Source organism: Spizellomyces punctatus (assembly GCF_000182565.1).
Source record: "Spizellomyces punctatus DAOM BR117 chromosome Unknown supercont1.2, whole genome shotgun sequence".
Taxonomy (NCBI): domain Eukaryota; kingdom Fungi; phylum Chytridiomycota; class Chytridiomycetes; order Spizellomycetales; family Spizellomycetaceae; genus Spizellomyces; species Spizellomyces punctatus.
In genome coordinates, this window is record NW_015971538.1 from 2,066,173 (window position 1) to 2,092,382 (window position 26,210).

General features: G+C 47.4%; 8 protein-coding genes and 2 non-coding genes across 10 annotated transcripts; 7 read left to right on the top strand and 3 right to left on the bottom strand.

The window, feature by feature from the left end:
- The first annotated feature begins 3,017 nt into the window (after positions 1-3,017).
- Positions 3,018-5,983, top strand: SPPG_01667 (uncharacterized protein). Its single transcript, XM_016749987.1, has 14 exons — positions 3,018-3,210; positions 3,293-3,387; positions 3,446-3,647; positions 3,712-4,235; positions 4,295-4,329; positions 4,390-4,535; positions 4,612-4,686; positions 4,758-4,769; positions 4,825-4,959; positions 5,027-5,090; positions 5,158-5,245; positions 5,314-5,416; positions 5,487-5,591; positions 5,656-5,983. The coding sequence occupies exons 1-14, from the start codon at positions 3,109-3,111 to the stop codon at positions 5,815-5,817; spliced, it is 1,848 nt and encodes a 615-aa protein (XP_016612275.1). The 5' UTR covers positions 3,018-3,108; the 3' UTR covers positions 5,818-5,983.
- Positions 5,984-6,810: 827 nt separating this feature from the next.
- Positions 6,811-9,456, top strand: SPPG_01668 (uncharacterized protein; the record flags this gene model as incomplete). The annotated part of the gene is made up of 3 exons (XM_016749988.1): positions 6,811-8,010; positions 8,075-8,200; positions 8,272-9,456. 3 exons carry the CDS (start codon positions 6,811-6,813, stop codon positions 9,454-9,456), a joined length of 2,511 nt encoding a protein of 836 aa, XP_016612276.1.
- Positions 9,457-9,823: 367 nt separating this feature from the next.
- On the top strand, positions 9,824-13,522 carry SPPG_01669 (uncharacterized protein). Its single transcript, XM_016749989.1, has 2 exons — positions 9,824-11,156; positions 11,223-13,522. Exons 1-2 carry the CDS (start codon positions 9,914-9,916, stop codon positions 13,202-13,204), a joined length of 3,225 nt encoding a protein of 1,074 aa, XP_016612277.1. The 5' UTR covers positions 9,824-9,913; the 3' UTR covers positions 13,205-13,522.
- A 65-nt stretch (positions 13,523-13,587) lies between these two features.
- On the top strand, positions 13,588-14,755 carry SPPG_01670 (uncharacterized protein). The gene is made up of 4 exons (XM_016749990.1): positions 13,588-14,018; positions 14,087-14,234; positions 14,305-14,529; positions 14,599-14,755. Exons 1-4 carry the CDS (start codon positions 13,636-13,638, stop codon positions 14,632-14,634), a joined length of 792 nt encoding a protein of 263 aa, XP_016612278.1. The 5' UTR covers positions 13,588-13,635; the 3' UTR covers positions 14,635-14,755.
- On the bottom strand, positions 14,554-16,152 carry SPPG_01671 (uncharacterized protein). The gene is made up of 4 exons (XM_016749991.1): positions 15,120-16,152; positions 14,913-15,058; positions 14,776-14,834; positions 14,554-14,703 (listed from the first exon to the last, which is right to left on the bottom strand). The coding sequence occupies exons 1-4, from the start codon at positions 16,041-16,043 to the stop codon at positions 14,666-14,668; spliced, it is 1,167 nt and encodes a 388-aa protein (XP_016612279.1). The 5' UTR covers positions 16,044-16,152; the 3' UTR covers positions 14,554-14,665.
- Positions 16,153-16,319: 167 nt separating this feature from the next.
- SPPG_01672 (uncharacterized protein) lies at positions 16,320-16,856 on the top strand (the record flags this gene model as incomplete). Its single annotated transcript, XM_016749992.1, has 3 exons — positions 16,320-16,461; positions 16,527-16,738; positions 16,821-16,856. 3 exons carry the CDS (start codon positions 16,320-16,322, stop codon positions 16,854-16,856), a joined length of 390 nt encoding a protein of 129 aa, XP_016612280.1.
- Positions 16,857-17,375: 519 nt separating this feature from the next.
- SPPG_10036 lies at positions 17,376-17,460 on the bottom strand. Its single transcript has one exon. It is a non-coding gene; the product is annotated as a tRNA-Asn (tRNA).
- A 741-nt stretch (positions 17,461-18,201) lies between these two features.
- Positions 18,202-20,620, bottom strand: SPPG_01673 (CAMK/CAMKL/PASK protein kinase). The gene has a single exon (XM_016749993.1). The coding sequence runs from the start codon at positions 20,178-20,180 to the stop codon at positions 18,390-18,392; it is 1,791 nt and encodes a 596-aa protein (XP_016612281.1). The 5' UTR covers positions 20,181-20,620; the 3' UTR covers positions 18,202-18,389.
- A 1,308-nt stretch (positions 20,621-21,928) lies between these two features.
- SPPG_10037 lies at positions 21,929-22,013 on the top strand. Its single transcript has one exon. It is a non-coding gene; the product is annotated as a tRNA-Asn (tRNA).
- A 153-nt stretch (positions 22,014-22,166) lies between these two features.
- On the top strand, positions 22,167-26,159 carry SPPG_01674 (uncharacterized protein). The gene is made up of 5 exons (XM_016749994.1): positions 22,167-22,185; positions 22,267-22,546; positions 22,615-23,431; positions 23,506-25,099; positions 25,173-26,159. Exons 2-5 carry the CDS (start codon positions 22,339-22,341, stop codon positions 26,106-26,108), a joined length of 3,555 nt encoding a protein of 1,184 aa, XP_016612282.1. The 5' UTR covers positions 22,167-22,185; positions 22,267-22,338; the 3' UTR covers positions 26,109-26,159.
- Positions 26,160-26,210: the final 51 nt, after the last annotated feature.

Consider the following 26,210-nt stretch of genomic DNA (forward strand, 5'->3'; position numbering starts at 1 on the left):
GAATGCCGCTAATCGTGTCTACTGCATCACTTGTCCGTTAAAATGGGTGATTTTCTACCAGTGTGCAGGGGACGCTGCATCTATCCCAGTCCAGATCTGCTTAGGAGAGGAACGTAGACGAGGAAAGTCTGTAGTAGGAGTCTGACCTAGAGCAAGGACAATGCGATGTGGCCATCCTGACGAGTCCAATAATTCTCATCTGATGGATGGAAGGTAGGGAGGGTCATCCGGCCTCGCTAGATCTGTCGGTGTATTGATGCAACTTTTGGAGCGGGAGTATACCATGACTCGGAATGGGTATTGTATTGGAATAGGCTTTGTGTATATACGCTGTCTTTGTTATTGCAACAGACGTTATGTGTATACGCTTGTGTTTGTTATCTTGGATGATCCTTTGATGAGTTTGGCCCTCGTTGAACCTGACGATCTGGGGATGTTGGAATATCGTTGACGGGGTTATGAGATACGGAAAAAGCATAGTTGCAAAATGCCCCACGCATCAACGTTTCTCTTGTATGGTGAATTCGACCATCTTTACTACACCAGCATCCTCACAAAATATGCGCAGCTCATCCCGATGCTCCGCTTTCTCGCCCCCCGCTCCGTTGTCATCCGCCGACCTTGACAGGATTTGGCACGATAACTCATTGCAAATTCGTGCTGGCCCAAAATAAGATGCAGATTTTACTGACCAACGGGCGGTAAGCTTGAGTAAACTTAACCCAAAAGAGCCTGTTGCGTTCATACTGTAAAAGGTGCGCCAGCATACTATTAGAATAAAATGAATGAGGAACGGACTGTCTCTCCCTCTCTCAAAACTAAGGATCACTATCAAGTAAAACGCATATCATGCATATGGCACCTTATTCTACTCAGGGCCTTTCATGAAATGCTGGTCGATATCATGATGGACAGGTATGATCCATTTTGCAAAGCCTTGTACTATTTCCCAAGCCCAAAAGTTTTGGGTTCACAAGATACTTAGTTCATAACGTCAAATTTCACAGATGCCGAACAGAATGGGGAAACCATCGCTCTGTGACTATGAGGCGCTTCATGGAGACGTTTTCAACGTCACTTGATCTCATACTTGGACACGAATGGCATTCTTACAGAAGTGATAGAGTCCAAGAACAAGGGAATAGAACTGGAAAGAACGTATTGCAGCTCTCAGCATGATCAATCGGGAACATCAAACCTTTTACATCGAACTCTCTGGGTATGGCGAAACAGTCTGCAAAGCACATACATTTGTGCATCAGCACCCTGCCTAAACTGTCCAGTTGGATATCAAAGTTTGGTCTCTGCGATCTATTTACATGAAGCGACTATCACACGATGATTTTGGTACACAAGAATGGCAGATAGACCATGTCATCCCCGCATCACATATTTCCAAAATTTAACTATGTGCACGACTATTCTCCCCCATCAAATGAGGGATGTCGGCAATTACAACTGTCCCCTCCATCAAATGATGGATATCAAGTGCTTTTTGCCGCACGTTTCCTTGTATCTGCAATATGCGACGCTGCGCAGTAGAAGTTTGTCCGCCACTCCGGACGCGCGTCAATTTCCGAAAGTTAATTAAGAGTATTACTAGGCAACCCGCATGTCAGCTATATAAACGGGTAGAACGCGCCCCTCCTCGCTCCCCCTGCAGCGATTGCATCGCTGCAGGGTCCTCAGAGGTATCCAGTTCTTGGCGGGTTCGGTTTATCCGAGCACAACTCTCCGTTGGGTTCGCCTGATGGAGGTTAGGACGTGTGTGTTTTCACTCTGTCCGACGCCAAAGGGTGGATATCTCCCAAGTTGCTTTGGGTACCTGCTCTGCAATGATGCGGGGTGGGTGTTGGCGGGTTCGGTTTATCCGAGCACATCTCTCCAATGGGTTCTTCTCATGGAGGTTAGGACATGTGTGTTGTCACTCTGTCCGACGCCAAAGGGTGGATATTCTCCCAAGTTGCCTCGGGTACCGTGCCCTGTATCGTGCGGAGTCCAGTTCTTGGCGGGTTCGGTTTATCCGAGCACATCTCTCCAATGGGTTCTTCTCATGGAGGTTAGGACATGTGTGTTGTCACTCTGTCCGACGCCAAAGGGTGGATATTCTCCCAAGTTGCCTCGGGTACCGTGCCCTGTATCGTGCGGAGTCCAGTTCTAAGGGCGGGTTCGGTTTATTCGAGCACATCTCTCCATTGGGTTCGCCTGATGGAGGTTAGGACGTGTGTGAACTTTCACTCTGTCCGACGCCAGGCTGGATTCCCCCCCCCCCCCCCCCCCCCAGAGGTGGGCTTGTTGGTTTTTCCATTTGAACTCCGTTGTATACTGCTAACGGATATCTTCATGTAGGAACTATTAACATTTCTTATCTTCATATAGGACCAAAATGCTGCGGGATATATGACCGGTCAGTGATTAAGAAGAATCGAGCTGGTAAGGTTTTGTGAGCACATTGTCTTCGTATCTCTCAGAAATTTAAGGCGTTCATACAATATAGATTCGGACACGTACGCTTTCCTCAAACCTCCGCCGCCTGTTCTCCCCCTTTTCGGTTCCGGACGATGCTCGCCAAAGTAACATCAAGACCGAGATTCAGAAGACGTACGGTTCCTTTCAAGAAACACAAGAATCGTTTATGACTGGACAAGTCGAATGGGAATGGGAATAAATGTGAATATGGATGGGAATGGGAAGAACTGTGAATGGGAATGGGAATCATGTATAAATCTCGATGTAAATGGGAATGCAATGATGGGATGGGCGCTGTGGATGTCGAATGGGAATGGGAATAAATGGATATGCAATGATGGGGATGGGCGGAAGGTTGCTGGGTAATAAACTATCTTATATCACATTCTTCATTGCTATTTCAAAATGCTCGTTATGCCTTTTGCATTTGGATTCACTGCAAGTTCAATGCCATGCAAATATCACTATCTCTTCGTTCCCCATTTTTGTCCGAAATTTTTGTACCACTGGATGAGTCAGCTCTGATGTACGAGATCATGGGGGATATGACCTCTGAATTTTTTGTTTACTGATGTTTACTACTCGAACTTGTGCATAAGAATACTAGAAGAGAGCGCTTGGATTGGACGTTTACCCATCATGTCTTTGCGAAATCGGCAGCAGAAAGCTGAAACCAATATGCTGGACGAGAGGTCTAGCTTGTTGGATGGAAAGGTCAATGACAGAAGGCGAGGAGCTCAGGTTCGTACTCTTATCAATGAACAAATGCATGTCTATTTAGTTTTGGGGTGCTAACGTTCGTGATATTCTTTTCTGCGCCTAGTGGTTTGGATGGCAGCATTTTATCGTCTTTCCGCTCCTGATTGGAGCGCTGTACGTTTTATCTGGTTCTCGTCGAAGTCTGATCAATGAGTACAGGTACATGATGGCATATTCCAACGATTGCAAACTAGACCTATTGACAAGTCCTTCACAGTCTCCCATCATATTACATCATTCACAATGCCCGAGTCTACACGGTCGATGATGTACAACCGTTTGCTGAGGCGTTCGTTGTCCGCGACGGGCACTTTGTAGATGTTGGAAGCGGGACAGAGTTACGGCAAGCCTATCCGGATGCAAAAGCGGTGGATGCTGGTGGGCGGATGATTGTTCCCGGGTTGATTGACGCGCATGCGGTGCGTGTCTGTAGCGCCTATCTATGTGGAAAGAATGAGCATTCGCTAACAAACCGGCAAATAGCATCTCATTGAACAGGGCCTGGCCCTCCTGCAGGCAGACGTAACAGGAGCCATGACCCTAAGTCAAGTACGATCTCGCCTCGTGTCCTACCTTGATGCCCACCCTGATATTGAAAGTAACAAAGAATGGATTATCGGCAAAGGATGGGACCAAACTAAATGGCCGGAAACAAATCACCAATTCCCGAACGCCTCCGATTTGGATCACCCCCGTCTTAGGCATATTCCCATTTGTTTGTTCAGAATTGACTACCATGCGTTTTGGGTCAACGAAGCAGCTTTGGAAAAGATTGGAAAAGTCCCGAAAAAGGTGGATGGCGGGGAGATTGTGCGTGATTCGAATGGACGTCTGACGGGTGTATTTTTGGATAATGCGATGGATATTGTTGACAATGCGATGGAGAGACCTGGCGAAAAGAGGCTGGCGGAGGCTATCGAAGCCGTCACCCAGAGAATGGTATCGTATGGTTTAACCGGCTTGCATGATGCGGGTGTGCTACCGTGGCAGCTGGACTTTCTGAAGAGGTACGCGTTGAAGTTCAGACCAGACTCATATTAGTGCGATGAGCTGATTGCTACCCCAGCATAGTAGATGCTGGGCGTCTCCCGATTCGTAACTGTACGTTGGGGCTGCTTTCGCGCGTTACTACCTGATTATCCACTCTAATAACCGACGCAGACGCAATGATCAAATGTCCGGATCCCGCACATTACTGTGGCGATATCGTGCCCCAGCTATTCAATTATGGTGATCGGCTGACAGTTCGCTCTGTAAAGTTGTTTCTTGATGGTGCTGTTGGATCATGGGGAGCTGCCATGATTGAGGTACATCGCATATTTTACAAATATCCATATCATTACTCATCCGTGTGGTGGGATTGCTGGCACTTTTCTACTTTAGCCTTACTCTGACGATCCTACCAAGAGCGGATTCTTGCGCATGAATGAGACCGATCTGCCGGATCTGGTGTGGAAAGTATGTGAAACATGTCTTGTGTCAACGTATGCACTCTCCACCGTATCTGACGATGGTATCGTTTCCCACAGTGGATTAGACATGTATGTCCAGCATTATTGCCGGAAAGCTTGACTTGCACCCTCATAGAGCATACAGGGATATCAAGTGAACACCCATTGCATAGGCGATCTGGCCAACAAGATCACTCTGGACGCCTACGAAGAGGCTTTTGAGCGTCTGGGAGAGCAAGGGAAAGACCTGCGGTTGAGAATTGAGCACGCGCAGATGGTGGTATGTTGTTCTTGCTGTTCTTGTTGGGATCATTTCTTTGTCTTTACGTAGTCCCCATTGGTGACAGAGATTGGAAGATATACCGCGATTTGCACGGTTGGGTGTCGTGCCGTCCATGCAGCCTACACATGGTTTGTAGTTTAGCCAATACTTTGGTTACCACGTCGTACTTGGTGTTAACTATCAGATTATGCAAAGCGACGAGTGATATGTCGTATGTCGGACGTCGGATAGGCCCAGACAGGGTGCGCGGGGCTTATGCCTGGCAGTCGCTATTAAACGCTGGGTAGGTCGGAGTGTTTTTGCATCATATTGAATGTTCCAGTGTTGTGTGCTCAATTTCTCGCGGTACAGTGTTTCCCACATTCCCCTTGGATCAGATTTCCCAATCGAAGGCATAAACCCGTTGCTCGGGATCTATGCTGCTGTGACGCGAACTGATGTTGACGGATCATCGGTATGTTCTTGGCCCGGATTTTAGGATAAGCGCTTTATGGAGCTCTAAACCTTGATACTTGTGTTTTTAGCCGCATGGACCAACCGGATGGTATCCTTCTCAGAAACTCAACAGAACACAAGCTCTTAAAGGATTCACGTTGGATGCAGCGTGGGCCGCGTTTCAAGACAGTGAGGTATAGTAGATTCAGTCAGCTAAATCCAATTGAGCAAAACAGAAGCCAATCATTCCCGTTCCAGCTTGGTTCGATCACACCTTCCAAAAAGGCCGATTTCGTCATATTTGATACTGAATTCATGAAAGACGATTTGCCTCCATCAAAAATATTGGAGACACAGGTGGTGACGACAGTTGTAGGTGGAAATGTTGTCTACGGGACGCTGGGTGGATTCACAACATAGATTAGGCGTCCTTCATTGATGTAAAGATAGATAAGGTTAGATGCGAAGTCTGCGATGTGTCTAGAGCATATATTACTGCCTTGGAGATATTTTACTTTCAATATTTGTCTAGTTTTCAAGAGAGACAAGCAGATCGATTTCACGGCGTGAAAACACACCTAGAGCAAGCAGCTAGACGGTCTCGTAAGCCTCTCCGATTGCTTACGCGATTCCTGATTGGTTGCGACCGTCGTCGACCAAGACAAGCTATTTGACAGCCCCTCAAAAAGATATGACGAGACCAAAACGTCCATCGCATTTGGCTGTAAGGAGTTTCGTCTCTGCGCTTTGTGTGCAGGAGTTTTGAGAATGGTTTGTCCCTTGCAACGGCATCTGTGCGCTTGCAGGGAGTAATGCGCTAGCACACAAGCGTGGCCTACAGTGTGCATTTCTTTTATTTTTTTCACAGCTCTCCACACTTGCTTTGCCAAGTTGGGGAATTCGACTGCCTAACTCAAAATTAGCCTTCAGGGCTTTGATTGGCATGTCGACTGTGCCTTGCGTAGAGTGGAGCCGCTGCTTGGAATTTGTTCTCCATTTTCACATGGGCTTTTTGTCTCCACTGCAAATGACGCAGAGTAAAAGCCTCTGGTTCCCATTTGCTTTTCAACAGTAATTAGTGGTCTGATTCTCGCCAACAAGCTTGGTAAGGATCTCCAGTTGAGCAATTCTAATATGGAGTACCTGACTGTGCAACAGCCAACAGGAAGGCTTTGTGTGTGTTTTTCTCACCTTCATCCGTTTTGCGATCGACGTTCTGCCCTTTCTGTCTAAGCAGAGACACCTCATCGTACAGAAGGGGTATACAAGCTGTTTGGTACACTCCATTCCATGCAATTCCACCCTACGAACTGAGCACGGTAATTTGAAGGTACCCGGCATGCCATGCCTCTGGGTGTGGGAAACCAACAGTCAATTCCAATGCATCATACGTTTCTTATCCCTATCTAAATTATGACGGAGGGCGGAAAGTCTTGTGAGCAGGGCTTTGGAAAAGGTGGCATAAGCGGTATTAGCACCCGCCATGGCATTGTTCATCTGTCACTTCAAGAAGATGGGAACACATGTCAAAGTGCTTTTAGCCGTCCCCGTCCGGGGGTTTTGACAACGGCCACTTTCCAAAACTGTGGGAATATCCATGAACCAGACAGCAAGTTTGCTCCTGTCACAGGCTTTGTAACCTCCAATAGTAACCGTTCGCTCCGCGCTCAATCGTCGCAGCTGTCGACACAGCTGGCACAAGGGAAGGAGGAATATGGTCAGGGTCACTTTGAGGAGAACGTTAGTAGCACCTCGAGGTTGCAGGACGATGAATTGCCGACCTCGGTACCTACTGGCTCCTCTCTAGGAAAGGGGGACGACGTGGTCCAGGCAGTAGGGGAAGGCGACCACGTAAAGCAAGGGCCCAAAGCCTGCGAGTCAACCCGCAATCGAGACTCCAATGAGCTTTCTCAAAACGCAGCTCAGTGCAGCCATTCCTCGTCTTTGCGCTCTTCTCCTTCGCCTGCCCCTGTATGCCAAGATCAAACAACCGTAGGTGCCCCCTTTCCACAGAGTCGCTTTTATTCCCGCATTGGTTCTTCCCCCCGCTTGCGTCCGGTAACAAATTGTCCGCCGCAACCAATACCAGTAAAAAACTCTCAATCTTCTCATCCTACCTCGACTCAGCATTCCGACAGCTGCGTCCCCGCATCGTCAAGCAACACCAACTTCTCGGCTACACACTCGATGTACTCTGGCCCTTTATCAATTGCTCCTAGTGCCGAGACTTTCCTCCTGGACCGTGCCCGACAACGAGGGCTAATGGTAGTATCTCCATTCGACTCCATTTCAACTTTCACGTCATCCGCACAGTCGCCAGGTTCAGAGCGGGGAATACCGAGCTATCCCGAATCTGGTCTTCATTCTGGATTTGAATCAAGCTCTTCTGTACCTCCAAAGGTATCTGGTGGGTGGACGTTCGCCTCCATTGCAGCTGGTCCAGTCCGACCGTTGCATACACACGGGTTCATTGAATACTCACCAGAGGACGATATCGAGGAGCGGATCTCACCAGATAGAGTTCAAGCGGGACGGACCCTGATGAGCATGGGCGGCTACTCCTCCGACTTTTCTGTAGCGTCTACCCCCATATCTACACATCGCACCTGTGAAGTTGCTTCATCAAATCATCTTAACACCCCGGAGCCGATACGACATGGATGTCTTTTCAAGACAGTTCATCATCCGTATATGGAATGGGGATGCGTTTGTAGGAGGTAGTGGGTTGGTCGGGAGCTACGGGATATACGACAAAGATATCGAAGAGCGGAAAAGTAAAGGCAAGGAGGCTATCGAAGGAGCTGTAAGTTCTTTTGAAGTTGAATTTTTTTGCTGTGGTTCATTAATTAACTGCTGTATTCATTCTACGACTAGTCTGGATATAATCCAACGGCAAAGCTGCCAATGCCTGTCCCGTCGTCAGTAATCCATGAGATTACTTCCAATTCAATGACATATTTTGCGAGGACCGGTATCTTACAACCAAATACAGAGGAGTTGGTAGTAGACGTGGATCAACGACTTGAAAATTCGTTCCACCAAACACTAGTGGATATACATCATCTGGGCTTGAAGAGTGAACCAGGACAGGATGAGGTGGACATCAAAGTGGAAGATTCAGTTCTAAGTTCTGGAGTGCTTATACTCAACAGAAATGCCGGTACGAGGGAAGCAAGGGTGCGAGATCGGTCAATGAACAGGACGCCACAGCTTAGCGACATTTTAGCGTCCGGCGTCACTTCAATCTCACCTGGAGATAGCCAACTCGGAGCTGCGAGCGCGCACATGCTCGTCTGCGATGAGAACGAGACAAAGAGCCTAGACGAAGACGACAGAGTCTGCAAGGCTGGCGATGTGACACAGGCCTTTCAAAACCCCGAAGACGATTCTGAAATCCTTTTAATATCCCTTCTCGAACCCGACCATGTCTTCCAAACCGTTACCAAAGTTGCAGAGTGCCAGCCGGCTAAAGCCACCGCGATAATTGATGCCGAGCTGGACCATCTCCTCACCATCATGCATTCCTTGGGGATGAAGGAGGCAGAAATCGCACTATACACGTCAGAGTCAATTCGCGATAGCAAAAGTCGGGAGCAGGATACCGACAGTGAGCAATATCAAGAGGAGGAAGATTCCGATTATTCGGAACCCAAAGTACGGCGGCAACAGCCCAAATCTCGCAAAAAGCGCAAAACAGACCTAGTTCTCAAAAGAAACAAAAAAGCGACCGCAATGCCCGCCAAACACAGGTCCATTCGCCGCGATCAGCGTGAATCCTCCGAATCGTCCTTTGCATTCACTACTTCCGAGAGCGAATCCGAGCCAGAGCCACCCCCAGTAGAGTTCAAAATTCCCCGGTCGCTTAGGGGAAAGGGATATATATGGCAAACACTGTTGCAGGAGCAGGCAGCAGGATCCAAAAGCCATGTAAATTCGCGTTCGGCAACTTCATCGGCCTCTTCCGGTTCATCTTCTGTCCGCGCTACAAAGCACAGTAAGGGACAAGGAAAACCTTCTAGGGGAAGGCCCAAAAAGAACAGAGGCAGAGGTCAGCGGTGAAGGCGTATTTACTCGCCATATTGCGCGAGTAGGATGTTGCTTGAGAGTATATGAGAATATTATTTTTGTCTTTGAACATTAGCAGAGTCTTTTAATATACTGCCGCTGTTATCTGCCTGGATCAATGAAAGAATGATGCGTTTTGTTCAAGCGGTTGGACGATATGCCCCAATAGTTAATACGCTACTTGCAGAGCCAATGTATCTCTTTGTATCTGGTTAAAGAGCATCTCATTAGAATGCTACTTTATTTTTTGCAAGTTGACAGCCTGCGATCGGCGTTGCTTATGGCAGCGGTGGTCACGTGTACTTTGGATGAGTGTGGGCAATAGCTCGCCATTTTCTGAAAGTCGCCCTTTGCCTGCTGACGGGTAGGTAGCAAGTTGTGAAGACGAGGGTAATGTTGTAGAATGCTGTCGAGCCACAGACCAAGGAAGGCAGTACAATAACGCAGAGTCATGCTGCCCACACCTCAGAGTCTTACCCAATCCGATTCTGCACTCTCGTCACCTACCACGATACCCAGCGACTGGCTCCGTTTGAACAATGATGAGCTCAAGTCACTCATTCGTGAAGAGCTGGTGCACCGCCTGGATGCAGCAATGGCTAAGATGGCAAAGTGGCGCTCAACCATTTCGGCTGCCCTTCACCCAGACCATTCGACACCGACTCCCGAAACCATTCGGGCGTACGATATTGACCAGCTAGAAGAGTATGTTGAGAAAGTAGAGATGGAAGAGCAGGAATTGGAGAAAGCGTTTCTAGTCAAGAAGTTGGGCGCTATGGTGGCTAGAAGGAGTGGCTCGGTGAAACCTCTTGAAGCAACACCGAGCCCAAGAGGAGAGTATCTGGGGCATGTAGCTAGAGGGAGCAGTAATGATAATGCGTCGACTGTTGGGAGAGTAGCGATTTTGTCTCTGCCACGTACACAGATGGCAACGACGATAGGTGCCGAGGGTATCCATGTAGATGAACAGGTAAGGGACCTGTGTCCGCCGCCGGCACCGAGTTCCCAAACACCCAGCGAAAAGCGTTCCAGGAAGCGGTTCGTTATCACGTCGAGGGATGAGGAGGACGACGACAGCCAGATAACCGCCGAACCGTCGCTACCTGTTAAGACCGTGGATGTGAAGGTGGAGGAAGCGACGGAGGAATTCGATATTGATATCTCATCTGCGTCACCGGGCCTGAGTTTGGCTGAACCTCAACAGCACCCCAGTTCTATGGATGCAGTTGTCGTAGATATAGCCATTGACGCGGCCGATGATGATCCTATCATGTCAAAAATACAGAGATTACAAGCGAAATGTCGCACGCCAAAGGTTGAACGCGCTACGACGGATCCCGAGGTGATCGTCATAGAGGATACTGATGACAAAATGGAAACCATTGGAACTGGTCAGGAGAACGAGCTACCTGCTAGTCAAGAGCCGGATACGCCACCATCAGGAGAGGCAGCCGAGGAGGACATGAACACACGTGATGATGATATTGCTGTCAAGTCGGAAAGAGAATCCAACTCACCTAAACGCGTTGAGAATGCTAACTTGAAACCACATGACGGACACCCCGCGTACGTTCCTTGGAGTGTTCCCAACGGACTGGAAATCAATTCTCTCAGTTTATCTCAAGTCGTGAGAGGGTTATTGTGGCGACATTTCCGGCACGGCAATGGTGGATTAAGTGCCAAAAGGATCACCGGTAACTATCATGTTTCATTGGAGCTATTTACATAGATTTCCTTTTGATGATTTTTGTGATAACAAGGGCTGTGCGTTGAGTATTTTCCCGAGCACATGCAAAGTAAGCAGACAAAGAAAGCCAGAGATAAAGGTATCCGGAAAGCGGTGCGCCGGTACATCCGAGCATGTGGATTCTGGGACAAGGCTGGGGTTTTCCCACCGAGTTCACATGGTTTGGAGACTCCCATCGTCCAGGCAAAACCCGTAATGTACCTCAGTCCGCAATATTACAAGTATTTGAATTCGGATCATGATTTCAATGCGCAAAAGCATCTTTTCGAGCATGTTGACACCCTGACCTGTGCTCGTACACCAAAGAACCCTTCGTCTTTGCCCTCTGACCATCCTGAAAGCAATGTGTCTGTTCCAATTGAGCCGGGAACCAGTTGTTCACATCGAAGTCTCGGGCTTGGGCACAGCTCTAATTTTGATCATACTACCCTACCGGGAGCAGTGCCAATTGAGGTACGACAAGAGCGTGCTTTACCGCAGCCGAAGCGTACTGGTAAGCGACCGAATGGCCAAGCCGGGAATTCCCATGGGGACTTGAATGAGATTCCATCTACTCTCGCATCGTCGAATCGATCGAAGAAAAGAAGAAAATCAAAAAAACGTCGCGCATCCTCACATGAATCGGACAGTGAAGATGATGATCTTTACACAGAAGAATCGAACGATGATGATCTTTACATAGAAGAATCGAGTGACGCGGACACTTGGTTGCCTACGCCTCGCAGAAAACGTGTCAAAGTGGATACCGAAACGTCTGCTAAGCTGCCTCAAACAACTCAGATACCGACTGTGCTCAAACGTCCATGGTCAGAAAAGTGGACATCGACCAAGCCAATGATTGCCTATACGTACTGGCAGATGTGGAACAAACTCGGTGGAGACAATATTAATACCTACCGCAATACAAGCTTTCGTGCTCACCAGAGAAATCTGGTTCCATATGCAGCGCTTGTCAAAGACAAGTGGAACCCCGGCCGCCTTCCGCAATCCGCTCTATTTGCCAAGGACCCAGGTCAGTCGCTCCCGGAAGCCCTCCAAAAGTGTAAAGAGTGGTGGAAGAGAACTCTTGGGTGGCGATTCAAAACGGGTGCTGTACCAGTGTTTTGCAACTTGCCGAAAAAGATTGCTGGACTGCAGCTTCCCGCATCTTATTGGCTGTATCTCGGCCCTTGTTATTTGGGTGACGTTCTTGCGAAAACACCGTTTGAAGAACTATCGACAGCCAGTCGTGCCGTATGGGAGAAATATTGCGAGCAGGAGGATGTGATGGTGGAGGTGGAGATCTTGCCAAGCTCGGACCCAGATGACCTTACAATGGAGCAACTGGTTTGTGACGGGGACTGCGTGCGCCGGGCAATAGAAGTATTTGGTGACGAGAGCGTGGGACCTGATAAGGTGGTCCTCTGCGATTGTACTCCTGGTTTATTCCATCAACGCCATGGGGCCCAAAGTCGGCAGTGTTGTAGTTGGGATTACAAGAATACCAGGTGTGAGTGTTACTGGCGGACTCGAGAGCAAATTGAGGCAGCCTTTTATCAAGAGTACGGACGGTTCATGAAAAAGGATGCGATTCCTGAATTGGGAGCTAGTGCGACGAATTGCCTTGGAGGTGGTCCGCAGCCAAATGGGGCCGTCACGCGTGACGGGACACCGGGAGACATTGCTGACGAATGTAAAGAAGAAGAGGACGCAGACGTTTTGGTCAAGGACGAGGCGAATGAGGAGGATAGCCAGGATAAGGATCATCAGCCTAATGAGGAGACTCACAACTCGCGGCCTTTGTTTAGCGAAACGCAGCCTATTTCCGAGGACGAGTTATTTGTAATTGACAAAATGCCAGCACGGGAGGTAGAACTCTCTGAGCGTCGTGAGGAGATAAACACGTCTACAGAAATAACAGTCAATGGAGATGAAGCTCCCAAACAGATACCCACCAACGAGAGTCCAAGTTGTCAGGATGAACAAGGGCTGATGCAAGTGGATAAAGTGTCATGAGCATGATTCCCTGGGTACAGAGAAGACGTAATAAATCGGACTTGCCGACTGAAGCAACATGGGCCATATGCGGTGGAGGAACCTGATGAGACAAACGGGTCAGGTCCAATCTACGACCTGCAAAGACTGTTTATCGACTGTGTCCATGCTAGGTGGGTTGCGGAGCCTGGAATTTATAGTGCAATCGGAGATGATATCCAGATCGCAGAGTCCATCGCCATTTATGTGAGGTTCATAGCATATATATATATTGTATATAGTATTTCATCATGGTTGTCGCTTGATTCGTCATATTGCCTAAATACATGGATTTTTGCATATTCAATAAAGCTCAAGATCAAATGTTTCGGACACGTCGCGTGTCCGAATCGGCCAGCAGTGTATGGCCCACTCAAAACAGCTAGACGGAACTCTACGTTTGTTGAAGCACCATGGTCACCGACATACCCACTAGCGACCTCTTTGCGGACGATGACACCTCCCGCGCCGGCAGCGTCCCACTCATATCCTCCCCAATCACCCCCCGACACACTCGTTCCGTCTCCCTCGTTCCTTTTTCGTCGCCGACGGTTGGACCATCTCGACTTGGTTTGAACTTGGAAGAGGAAAGTGAAGGTGTAGAGGAAGAGAGTATAAATGGGGATGAGCGTGAACAAGTGGAACAGATGAAAAAAGATGAAGGCGAACAACGTGAACAAACTGTACAAGATGAAAAACGGGAATGGGTCAAACGCATGCGAATCATGTTTTGTGTGCGTGAGGAATTCGAGGTTACAAAGAGTATTATTCATGAAGATGGGACACTTAACCAAGAGTGCGTAAACAAACACATTACAAAAAAAAATCCCAATTCGAAAAAGATTTGACAATTGTCCCATGTAGTTACTTTCGACCTCCAAAAGGCACCCAACTCTCGAACGAACCCGTCAAAAAATGGACCGACAAGGAACGTACACTCCTTATTCAAGGGATCCAAACATATGGAATTGGACATTTTAGAGAGATTTCAGAGGCGTTGTTACCAGATTGGGTAACGTCCATCCTTTGTTTTTACTGCCATGTAAAAACGCAAAATGTTGAAGCGAAAATGATCATTATAGCCTCCCAATGACCTACGCGTAAAATCCATGCGACTCATTGGTCGACAAAACCTACAAGAGTACAAGGATTGGAGGGGGAGCGAACAAGATATCCGAGACGAGTATGAACGGAATAAAGAGATTGGGATGCGACTTGGGTGTTGGAAGAGTGGGGTATTGGTTTTTGATGATGCGGGACGGGTGAATGAGGAGGTTAAAAAGTATCCGGTTGTATTCAAGGAAGAGGTGAGTGGATGTGAGATGTGTGTTCTTGTGAGGTGGTGGTTTTAATGGGTTTTTTTTGTGGTATCTTAGGTGGTGAATGGGGCAAACAAGAAGCGACGGAGATGAAAGGGGATTTTTATTTATTTGTCTTTTGTTTTTATTGTCCAGTGGGTTCCATTTCTTGTAGTACATCCTCTATTTTTGATAAAAGATTGTAAATACCAAGCGCTGCCCCCCTTGTCGTAAATCATGTTCATAAACTCTTACCCATTTTCTCGCAATATGTATTGTAAAGCGTGATGAGGTGTAAAATCTTTTCCCGTAACCTATTCAGAAATGATCAACAATGACAGCCTTTTCAAGTAACCAAGATATGTTTCTTGAAATTTATTTCGGGATTTTACCTTGACCCAAACATGACGCATTCCTCTCTTTGTTCTCTACTTAAACCGCCTTGGGATTGTTTGGATTCGAGGAATCGGGATGTGACGCTAGATGCCGCGTCAATGTTTTCTAGGAATGTACGAATTTGAGCGTACACGAGGGACGGCTATATATTGCATGTGTTAATGTACGTCATTGTTAAAGGAAGTTATGTTAGATTACATTACATTTGCGGATGGGGTTGTCGTATCGGGTGTGACGTCTACATGTGAGGACGCGGCTGAAGATGATGACGGTTTGGGAGGATCAGGGGGAGGTTTTGGCGGTGTATCCGTTGAAGTTTGAGTATCGCGTGTTGCGATCAAGTCCGTTGAGTCTGTTTGGGTTTGGTTGTCCTTTGCGGCGGGTGTGGAATGGCGGGGTGGAGTTTGTGTGGGTAAATGAAGGGGAGAAGCGATGGATTCTGTTGGGTTGTGTAGTATATCCAATTCTGTACTATGGTCCTGTTCTTCCACTCTGTAATCTGGGAGTACACTTTCCACGACGGGTGGACCTGGTTCAAATGTCGTCACCTCCAACTCTTCTCCAAGTCCATTCTCCTTTTCATTGGGCTCCTTTCCTCGTTTCTTTTTCCTACTTTTTCTTTTTTCTCCAAGGACCCCCGCAAAAAGCCTTGTATGCTCTCTCAACAACGTCTCCAACATTTGCTGTTTACTCACTACTTGATCTCTAGCAGCTTTAGAGCGCTCTTGTGCGTTCGCAACGTCCCGTGCCTGAAGTGTCCGAAGAGATTGGGTTTTTTGTTTGAGTTTGGTGGCTTCGGTAGAGAGTTTTGTAGTGCTGGACCAAGGGTTGATGTGAAGAGGTGGTTTAACGGGTTTCTTTTGTAGCTTTTTGGGGGATTTGGTGGTGTTGAGGGCATCCTGTAAAACCCTCATGTCTTCTACTACGTCATGTCCAGCGTATTTGGAATGATGGTTGGAGGTTTTCGTGGGTTTTGACGAGGGGAGACCTAATCGGTCGACAAAGTCGTAGGCCCATGCGTCTGGTTGCGAGGGTTTTGGAAGGTGGATTTTGATGGGTTTGCTTGTAGTTGAGGATTTGGAGGGGCGGGACTTGGTCTGGGTAGGATGTTTTCGGGTTGATTGCATTCCTTTTAAAAAAGGTATGTGTGTATCGGGTTGGAGGTGTGCGTAGGTGAAGGAAATCCCACTCTCCTTGCTTTGTTCAAAGAGACGGGGATTGTGCGTTTAAACGCGAAAAGCAACGAAAGTTACTGCGCGTCGTTGAACATTGCGCGTATTTCGTCCGAAAGACGTGACCAGCTTACCTCATCTCATGACACATCAAAACTCGATCAAAATGCCATTTTCATTTCTACTGAACCAACTTTTACTTTTGAACCACGTTCAAAAACACACAAAACCATGGCCATACGAGCTCTTTCGGCTATCGTCAAGGCTATTACACCTCCCGTTGAGGTTCCCGTTCCCGTGTACCGCAAGGACTTGCCCCCTATTGAAGAATGCATGTTACCCGAGAGTTTAATGGCAAGAAAACATGCAGCACGTATGTAGTTGAGCAAGTATTCACAACATGAATAAGCTATACCAAAAAAGTAACCACACACATAGACGCAGTCCAAACATGGAAAAAATTCAACCTCTATTTTACGGCCCCTGTTCTCCTTCTCGTAACGTTTTTCACGATTCCCAAAGAAATAGCTCATATTCGGCACTTGCAAGAGCATCCGAAAGAATGGCAAAACTTTGTTTATATGCGTAAGAGGAAGAATGCCTATCCCTGGGGAAATAGTAATCTGTTTTATTATCCGAATGCCAATCCTGTGAGTTTGTTGTTCTTGTCTTGGGTGGTGATGGTCTGGATGTGCAGGGTTCATTTGTGCGCCTTGTTCCTTTATTTTGCAGAAACCGCCGGAAGAAGAAGATGAAGGGAATGAGTAAAACGACAACACATTACGCTCCTCATTTACTGCTACCCAAACGGAGATGCAGTCCGATGCTGAGAGATGACAGTCATGTAATGGGGCATGTTGACAAAAGATACCTTGATTTTGATACACACTAATATCGAGTTTGAGTTGTGTATATTTGGTTGTATTTCTGGGCACACGATCGAGATAAACAATGACGGCACCAAAAGAAAAGACTTCCCCTCTAACCATTTTTCAGCACCCAACTCCCATAGAGACTGCCAGGACTGCACGAACTAATCACTAGTACAAGAAGCTCGAGTGTCTGCGTTCAAACTAACCTCCTTCAATTTGAAATGCTCCGATTGGCATTCCTATTGCATGAAACATGAGAAACCAAAAACATAAAGAAACGATAGCTTACAAAAAAAGGTTCGGAATTTACTATTACCCAAAATGACGAAGATATTAAGAAACTCGAAAATAAAGAAAAGAACTTGCTTCAACTAACTCCTTTCGAGGAAAAGAAAGGGTTATGCCAGATTTATAGCGCTCCCGGCCAGGGTCGAACTGGCAACCTCTCGGTAGCTAGATATCTAACAGCCGAACGCGCTAACCAATTGCGCCACGGAAGCTTGCGAATATAGGACTTGCTATGTATATTATCTATGTAATATGGAATCTAATTCATACAAGCAAAATGATTTCCACGAGCATTGTGCAGTGGCCATCGCATAGTGTGTGGGCAAAAAGGATTGTCAGTCTGCAGATAGATGCAGCCACTGGATCGAATGAGATGAAATGCAAAATGCCTTCCTCGATTTAGGCAAATGAAACTATGGGTCGATGCACAAAAGATGCTCCATCATGAGAAAACGGGTCCAATATGCGGCCATGAATGACTGCAATTACTATCCCTTGCGGCCATCTGCTTCAGTTGCCACATGCATATCATCAGTTATGACTCAATGTATCCCCTCTTTTTTCTATATAAACCCCCCCTTGTCTGCCCCCTATCTTGTTCTTTACCCTCGACTCTCAAAGCATCTGCCCAACGTTCAAGTCCATCATGAGAATGCCGCTCTGGTGCCGAGGACCTCGCCCACCCGACAACAACAACAACATAACCCCTTGCAAACGCTGCTACTACTATACTGCTACGATCGCAGGTATGCATTATCTTTGTATTTTCCTATGCGTATTCCGAGTCTAATTCCCGTTACCTTAGTATCTGAAAACATCCTCCGACTAAAGAATTTCGGAATCAAGGGCTTAGTAGGATTTCTCTCGTGGTGGTGGGCTTAGTTACCCGGTTAGAACAACCGTAATGTATTGCATGTGTCATTGGGCCTAGTGGTAGTCGGTTGGTTGTAAGGAGGGAATTACTTGGCTTTTCCGAACCGGTTGCCGCCGGTTTATTCCCTGGTGTATTGTGTTGTGACATTTGTTATTGCCAATACACTATGAACATTAAAAACAAACCGTAATGTACATGAAAGAGGTTTTCTCATTTCTCTAAAAAATTGTGTACATGATTCTATTTACACACACAAAGTCGATCCATTTACGGTAACACTTTTCTCATCCACGGATGCTGCAAAACCTGTTCAGCACTGGGACGCCTATCAGGTGTCTTTTCCAGCATCCAGTCCACCAATTGGAGACATTCTGCGCTCGTCTGCATCTTTGGTGGCTTGTATCCACTGGCCATGGCTTCCTCGCTGCTGGAAAAGGGACATTCGCCGTGTAACATGGTGTACAGGAGGACGCCCATGGCCCAAATATCAGAAGGTCGGCCCTTGTATCGTTCTCCTCTGAGGATTTCGGGTGAAGCGTATTGGAGAGTTCCTTGGAAGCGGTCAAAGAGCTGCGACTTTTTGTGAGAGGGTTCAAAGGCAGCTGACCCGAAATCGATGATTTTAACGTGGAGGTTCGAGTCAATGACAATATTTTCGTCCTTCAAGTCGCGGTGAACGATGCCACGAGAGTGAAGGTATGCTACAGCTTCGGCGATTTGACGAAAGACGTGCCTAGCATGGCGTTCTGGAAGGTGAGCGTTTTGCTCAATGCACTCAAAGAGGTCCATGGAAGGTTTGCGAGCAAGTTTGGGAGGTAGCGGGACGGATTGGGTGCGAGCCATGGGTGGCGGTGAAGGGAGGGAGCGAGGGGCCGGTGTGGAAGAAAGTGTTGGGTTGGAGAGTTGTCGTACCCGGTGAGGAGGAGAAGGCGATACTTGCTCGGCGCCACCGGTTTCTTCACATATTACCCTTGCGATGGCTGGATGACGACAAGTCGCAGTCGCAGCTGTAGGGGAACTAGGTGGAGAATGGTGTCCATTAGAGATGAACTCGTTTTCCTTCTTTTCTGGCGGATCGATTTCTTCCGGGATCGTGTCCACTTGAGCACGTGCTGCTTCAGCAGCCTTGGCAAGGTGCATGGCATCTTTGCGGTCCTTTTCATCTATAAAAGCATTGTCCGTAGCACTCCACTGGGTTCCATGCATCTCCATCACCAAATAGCCAAACCGCTCGTCTTCGAAAAAATCTTCAAATGCAATCACATTTGGATGGTTGCAACGCCGGACCAGATACACTTCCATTGGCATGACGCCAAGTTCTCGATCTCGTGCCCACGCAGATACGGGGATTCTCCGCTTTAGGATCAATTTTACGGCCACTTCCTTCCGGTCCTTTATACGAGTAGCCGCTAGAACATGGCCGAATCCGCCCGAACCCAGCTCAGCGGTGACTTGGTAGCGAGCCAAAAAAGCAGCATTGAGAGGGTACTTGTTCAACAGACGTTGAAGAGGAGATGTATCGTCATTTGAAAGGGAAGATCTCGACTTTTGTTGTTGTTTAGGAGGCGGTGTTGCTGGTGAGCGAGCGATGCGTGCGGTAGGACTGGAGGGACGAGATACGGATTGCGGTGTAACGGGCATGGAGGATGGAGGTTTTTTAACGAAGGGCAAAGTGGCAGTAGTCGCAGCAGTAGCAGTCGAAGGAGGAAGAGGATTTGGAGTCGATACAGGCGATGAGGGTGCGGTTGAGCCTTTAATGTCTTGCGCGCTCTGTGCACGCTGTGGACCCTCGGCAGTAACCGGCCCGTGAGCAGCAGCAGCAGAAGAAAGAGGCTGCCCTTGTCCCCCGGTTGCCTTGAGCTGTGGCCGCGAGTTGAAGAATTGTCGGATTAAACCCTTTTTCGTCAGTTGAGGGCTAGTGTACGGAGACGTTGTCGTTGCCGTGTTCAGCATGGATGGCTGTGATCCACCATAACATCCTCTAGTGTACTGATTCGAAGGTTGATGCGGTAACGGGCTCAGGGAAGTTGGGTGATGAAGGGAAGTGCTGGGCGGCATAGTTAATAACAGAGTGTGTGTAATCGATGATTAATCTTGATGCGATGGAAAAAAAAAAAAAGGGCTGTCGTGAGGTGAATCAAGACGAATGGATAAGATGGCCGATAACGGAAAAAATAAATGGCCCTCCGCCCTTCACTCGCGCGTCGGATTTTGACAGGTTGATATAGTCGTTTGTTGGGATTCTCCGTTGGGGCAGAATGGAAACAAAGAAAACAGAAAGGGGGCAGAAAGAAAACCTTACGTCTTTTTATACTCCCGTTGTTTTCATTTAAAAATACAAAACAATTTGGGGAATATCGATGGATGTCTTTTCCATATGACACCTACTTGTGTATCTCCCTTGATTTTTAGTTGGGATTTGGGGGGGGGGAGTTTTTTGAATACAAATCACCCGATACCCTCCGCACACACACACAAAACTCTTTGCAGTCGCTTTCGGAAAAGGCTGTGGTTTTGAAAGGCGTTGTGTGTGTGTGCGGTGGTGGATGGGTGGAAAAAAACGCGTCAGTGATTCAAAATGTTTAGTTTTGTAGTTTAAAGAAAACCCATGGGGCCTACAAGTAGTTGCTATCAAAAACAAGCGGGCAATTTCGGGATGAAACTTGAAGAATGATAAAGGGTGTAAGAAGCATATTGGAATTAGGGTATTACTGATATTTTACAATATATTTGGGCAAACTTATGGATTTCATTTAGAATGAACAAAAGATGCAAAAAATGGATATGCCACCATAAAAGAGTTTGAGAGGGTTTTAGCCACCCTTTTAAAAGTTGGCTCTGGAACTCGATTTCTTCTCCCACCACCCCGTTCTGTTTGTTACAATGCACAACGGTCATTCTCGTACCCAAAAGATCTACTTTATCGGATAACCGCAACTACAAGTACAGACATGAGATACACTCGCGTTATTCTCAAGATGGGCTTGATTTCTGTTCAGGTAAATAAAATCGTACCTAAAAAAAAAGGGCCTAGACAGATATTGTGTGTGTGTGTGGGTCGATCGAATCAACGAACAGATCTCGGCCATGGCTATCTCACGCACAAGACACACTCATGAAGGCGCGCGTTCAAGCCTCCTCGGCTGTGGATTTCTATCTGATTGAAATGACATGTGAAAGTAAAGAGATGGAAATCTCCCCCCTTCATTGCAATGCGTGACAAAACACGCGCAGATTGAGATGCAAAGAGATGACTCTAATGTCACTCTTCCATGACACACACATATGCAAAAGTAAACACACACACATGTGCCATAAAAAAACCTTAAAATTCCCCCCCAGCAATTGCCCCTCCGCCATGGTAACAAAACACAACCGTTATCCCATTGTTTGTGAGTTCCGCACATGTACAAAAAGCGCAGTGGTCCCTTGAACCAGGTATTAGTTACTGATTGATTACGGTCATCCCCAGGGACTCGGTTCGGCTCCTCCCGGGAACAAGAGTTTTTTTCATTTCTGAAGTTACAGGGATATAGGATAAATCTATGGAGGTATCCGAAATGCGTACTACATTGTTAGGGTCATTGATTTTTGTGACCCTTTTTTACGGCTGCCAAATTGTTTACAGGCGCCTCCGTGCCGCAAAGATTGTGTTGTTATTCTAACTTGTTACAAGGCCAGATAATTCTGGGAATGGAACCTGACGTTCGTCAAGGCTGTGGAGACCTCTGCTTCAGGAACAAAACCATGGGTCTTTCCTTATCAGAATATGAATGTGTAATATCCACCTCTATGTGCTTTTGAGAGCTTCCGTGGCGCAATTGGTTAGCGCGTTCGGCTGTTAGATATCTAGCTACCGAGAGGTTGCCAGTTCGACCCTGGCCGGGAGCGTTATTGTCGCGACACCACTTTTTTTCCCATATCTGTTGTGCTGTAAAGCTCGCCAACGTACTTCGAACAATTGATGTTTCATTTGCTTCTTCTCAATATGCCATTGCAGACGTACGATGTGAAACAAGACGAGCATCGTATCGCTTATAATATGCGCATAATCAGGCATTGGGTAGGCCAACTTAGCAAACATCGCGCGTCGCGACCAGAAACTGCTTATCAAAGCGCGCTTCTCTCTTGTATATTTCTCCAGTTAAAGTGTTGAAAGGCGACAGACACAGCTCGCATCGAGTTTCAAAGGTAACCCCCAGAGGAATACTTTGGCATGAGCGCCGACGACCCCCTGATCGATCCAGATACACTCCTTCCCGTTAATGGCACCCTTCCAATAGATGAAGAGGCTATCGTAAAAGATGCCCGTTGGTACAATGTCATCCTCTGGGCGCCATTTGTGCTAATACCCTTCACGATTATTCTGTCGCGGGTGCTAAGGTACCTGTGGAGACTCTATCAAGCTCGAGTATACGGTTACGGTAATATCCTATCTATGCCTTGAAACAGTCTAAAATGCCAACCTTCATGTACATTTTCGTTTTACTAGATGAGGACTTGTTTAGTGATCCACTTGCCGAGCTGGGGTTATCCATCACAAGACACTACCGCAACACGACCGACATTCGCAAAATCCGCAAAGAACAGCGTAAAATTCATTCCAAACAACAACGCGCCGAACGTGCTGCAGCTGCTCGCGAAACGGGACCTGCTCGCCGGTTTATTGCCGGATTTGCTCCCCTGAATGCCGCTGAATCCTACTTTCAAGATCTCCGGAAACGAACGAAACGGACTTGGTCTGAACGTCTTAGTCCAGAGGCTGTCCGACGTTGGATTGATACGAGCCGTTATGCACGCATTTGGATGGTCTTTCAGGTCGTTTGTACCCTCCTGGCCATTGTCAACTATGTGTTGCTGACGTACTCGATTCACCGAACGGATCGACGACACATTAAATACCTGGATCTCTTTCTTGCGAGCATGTTTCTTATCGACTATAGCATCTCACTCTACACCTCGGAAGATCGGTTACGATTCTACTTTAATCCCGGATCATTGGTAGACCTCTTGTCCATCGTGCCTCCCTTTGTCTATGTCCTCATCTCTGAAACAAGCCAATACGTCTGGTTCTTGGGTCTACTACGAATTCTTCGTGCAAGCAGGATATTGCGGACGTATCGGTTATTGAGTTTTAGTGAGACTGAGGAAAAGCGCGAATTGACCATTCTTGCACTTAGTTTTATGAACTTTGTGTTTTTGAGTGCGAGTATCATCAATGCCTTGGAGAGCATCCATAATCAGCAGATTAATACTGCGAGCTTGAGTAATTGGCATGATAGTTTGTACTATATCATGGTAACCTTCAGGTGAGTATTATCGTTTTGCAAGCGTATCATGATAAAACACCTTTATAACGTCCCCGTTTTACCCACAAAAACAGTACAATAGGTTTTGGTGACCTGACACCCTCCTCCGTCCCCTCGCGAGTAGTCGTCATGCTCCTCATCATTGTCGTCGTTGTCTTTGTCCCCATCCAAACCGGGAAAATCGCTGAAATATACAACTCGACCTCAGCCTACCAAAGAGCCAAATACTCACCCGAGAGCGAACACGCTCATGTTATCCTCGGTGGAACGGTGTCCTACACGGCCGTTATTGATTTCTGTCGCGAGTACTTTGTAGCCGATCCCGAGGGGCATGTCGTTATTCTCAATGAAGAAGAACCTAGCTTGGACGTTCGCAAACTTCTTCGCCACCCTTTTTATCGTAATCGAGTTATTTACCTCCGAGGTACTGCATTGAGTATACCAGACCTTCGTCGCGCCCAAGCAACCTTTGCAACTGCCTTATTCTTATTGAACCTCGATAGCCCGTCGGACGAAAACAGCGGAGGAGGGAATGAAGACGAGCAATTGCGCGTAACTCGTGGTGTGGATGCTCAGATTCTCATGCAGGCATTGGTGGCCAAGAATGCATTCCCCGGTCTCCCCATCTTTGGTGAAGTACAGGATATTAGAAGTCAAGATTTATCTCAAACCTGTGGATGCGACAGAGTGCTCTGCATTGATGAAGTTAAAATGTCCATTTTGGCCCGAAATTGTCTCGTACCCGGGATCCTGACTCTCATCCTCAACCTGGTCCATACGTATAAAGACGCACGGATGACATATCTCTCTGATGCCTGGACGACAGAGTATCAGCACGGCGCGGGACACCAAGTCTATTCTTTCAAAGTCCCTACTGGCCTCGTCGGTGTCCGATTCCCCCACGTTGTGCGGGAAGTCTATCATACCTTTGGTGCCATTGTCTTTGCCGTCATGTCAAGCAATGCGGGGTTCAATGTCAACCCCATTCGACTCAACCCAGGCAAAGACTATCGGTTGCGGGATGATGATATTGCCTTTTGTGCCGCGGATGGAGGTGATGAATTAATGTTGAGAATCATGTTACAGTACAAGGATACAGCCATCAGAGATGAGCTCAATTTGTTTGAACTGGGAAAAGAGATGGATAAAGTGGTTGTGGGAGAGGGACCCAGTGATATTCTCAAGACTGCTTCAGAAAACTTTAACACCTCGGCAGCATCTCTTCAACCTGACCCAACGCCCTCCCCGCTTACCTCGTCACCTACTACCGTCCTCGCAGATCCAGGTCTCCTCTCTACCCTTCATTCCCATATTATCCTTTGCGGCTCCATGACATCCCGCGGAATCCGACACTTTGTCCGCTCCATTCGCACAAGCTCCATCTCTACGCCTTCCCGCGCTCTCTCTGCAAGCGAATCAACGCCCATCATCTGCCTCCTCGAAACCATACCCGCTTTTTCAGAGGATGGGATTTGGTCAGATATTTTGCAGTATCCGCATGTTTTCATTGTCCGTGGTACACCGTTAAAAAGGACAAGCTTGTTGCAGGCGGGTGTGGAAAGGTGTGCAAAGGTTGTTGTTTTTGCAAAGAATCAAAAAGGCGGTGCTGGGAATGCCCAGGATTTACCGGATGCAAATTCAGTGTTTATTGTTAAGATGTTGCAAAGGGTACAGTTCCTTTGCAGTTTCTGTATTTCCAATCATGTTTAACCCCATCTAACGTCACTTGCCTCATTCACAGGAATGGCCGCAAACATCCTTTATCGTCGAACTCTCCAACGGCTCCAACGTCAAATTCTTTTCCTCCAAAAACTCGGAATGGAACTCTGACAACCTCCGCATGCAATCCATTCTCAACAACTATGCATTGAGCATCAACGATCGTGTCGCATTATACAAAAAAGTCCGAGCAGAGGGTGCAGAGCGCGCTACAAATTTCTTGTATCGGTTGATTCAATTCACTGCGAGTGAACCTACCCCAGGTGCTGGAATCCCAACTGGGAATCCATCGTCCAAAAGTGAACCCAAACGCTCGAAACGCAAACGTCCTGACACGACAGGCCAAGTGGACGAAGTTTTGTTTGCTGGGGAGGGAGCGGAAATGGGTATGGCGGATCTCTCACCCAAAAACTACAAAAACCTTCCAACCAACCTCTCCGAACTGGAATCAGACGAAAACTCTGACCAAGACGAACCCGTCTCAGAAACCCAACAACAACAACCCCCCTCAAATACCTCCCCCGTCTCAACAGCTTACCTCCAACGCCTCGTAGACGAAGCCGAACTCAACGAAACAGGCCTCTCCCCATTCCCAGCTTACCACTTTGACCGCCACTTTGCAGCGGGCATGGTTACAACATCCTGTTTCATGCACTCCCTCCTCGCTCAATCCTATTTCCGCCCATACGTCGTCGACATTGTCCGCGCCCTCTCCACATCCGCCATTCATATTCGTGTTCCCCCCGAATGCGTCGGAAAGAAATACATGGACCTTGTTGGATGGTGTTTGGAACGGGGGATAGTCCCGTTGGGGTTGTACCGTGGTGCTCTTTCTCGAAGTGAAAGACCTGCCTGGGGTGGAGAGACCGACGGTTTACCCTATGTTTATACAAACTGTAGGTCGTTTGATGTGGTGCGCAAAGATGATTTGGTGTTTGTTGTTCGGGAGGGGTCATGAACGGAAATGCTTGTAAAAGTTCACTTTTATATATCGTTATCATACAATGTGTCCATCACTTTCACACATTTGCCCATACTGTAGAATGTGCATAAAGCAGTG

Bases quoted from the DNA above. Each gene is read 5' to 3' on its own strand.
- SPPG_01667 (XM_016749987.1), top strand. From the start codon at position 3,109: ATGTCTTTGCGAAATCGGCAGCAGAAAGCTGAAACCAATATGCTGGAC. The intron at 4,236-4,294 runs GTACGCGTTGAA...TTGCTACCCCAG, and splicing joins CAGCTGGACTTTCTGAAGAG to CATAGTAGATGCTGGGCGTC. The intron at 5,417-5,486 runs GTATGTTCTTGG...TTGTGTTTTTAG, and splicing joins CTGATGTTGACGGATCATCG to CCGCATGGACCAACCGGATG.
- SPPG_01670 (XM_016749990.1), top strand. From the start codon at position 13,636: ATGGTCACCGACATACCCACTAGCGACCTCTTTGCGGACGATGACACC. The intron at 14,019-14,086 runs GTGCGTAAACAA...TGTCCCATGTAG, and splicing joins GATGGGACACTTAACCAAGA to TTACTTTCGACCTCCAAAAG. The intron at 14,530-14,598 runs GTGAGTGGATGT...GTGGTATCTTAG, and splicing joins CGGTTGTATTCAAGGAAGAG to GTGGTGAATGGGGCAAACAA.
- SPPG_01671 (XM_016749991.1), bottom strand. From the start codon at position 16,043: ATGCAATCAACCCGAAAACATCCTACCCAGACCAAGTCCCGCCCCTCC. The intron at 15,059-15,119 runs GTAATGTAATCT...TGCAATATATAG, and splicing joins CGACAACCCCATCCGCAAAT to CCGTCCCTCGTGTACGCTCA. The intron at 14,704-14,775 runs GTAAGAGTTTAT...TATCAAAAATAG, and splicing joins TACATATTGCGAGAAAATGG to AGGATGTACTACAAGAAATG.
- SPPG_01674 (XM_016749994.1), top strand. From the start codon at position 22,339: ATGAGCGCCGACGACCCCCTGATCGATCCAGATACACTCCTTCCCGTT. The intron at 22,547-22,614 runs GTAATATCCTAT...TCGTTTTACTAG, and splicing joins AGCTCGAGTATACGGTTACG to ATGAGGACTTGTTTAGTGAT. The intron at 25,100-25,172 runs GTACAGTTCCTT...CCTCATTCACAG, and splicing joins TTGTTAAGATGTTGCAAAGG to GAATGGCCGCAAACATCCTT.
- SPPG_01673 (XM_016749993.1), bottom strand. From the start codon at position 20,180: ATGCCGCCCAGCACTTCCCTTCATCACCCAACTTCCCTGAGCCCGTTA.
- SPPG_01669 (XM_016749989.1), top strand. From the start codon at position 9,914: ATGCTGCCCACACCTCAGAGTCTTACCCAATCCGATTCTGCACTCTCG. The intron at 11,157-11,222 runs GTAACTATCATG...TGTGATAACAAG, and splicing joins AAGTGCCAAAAGGATCACCG to GGCTGTGCGTTGAGTATTTT.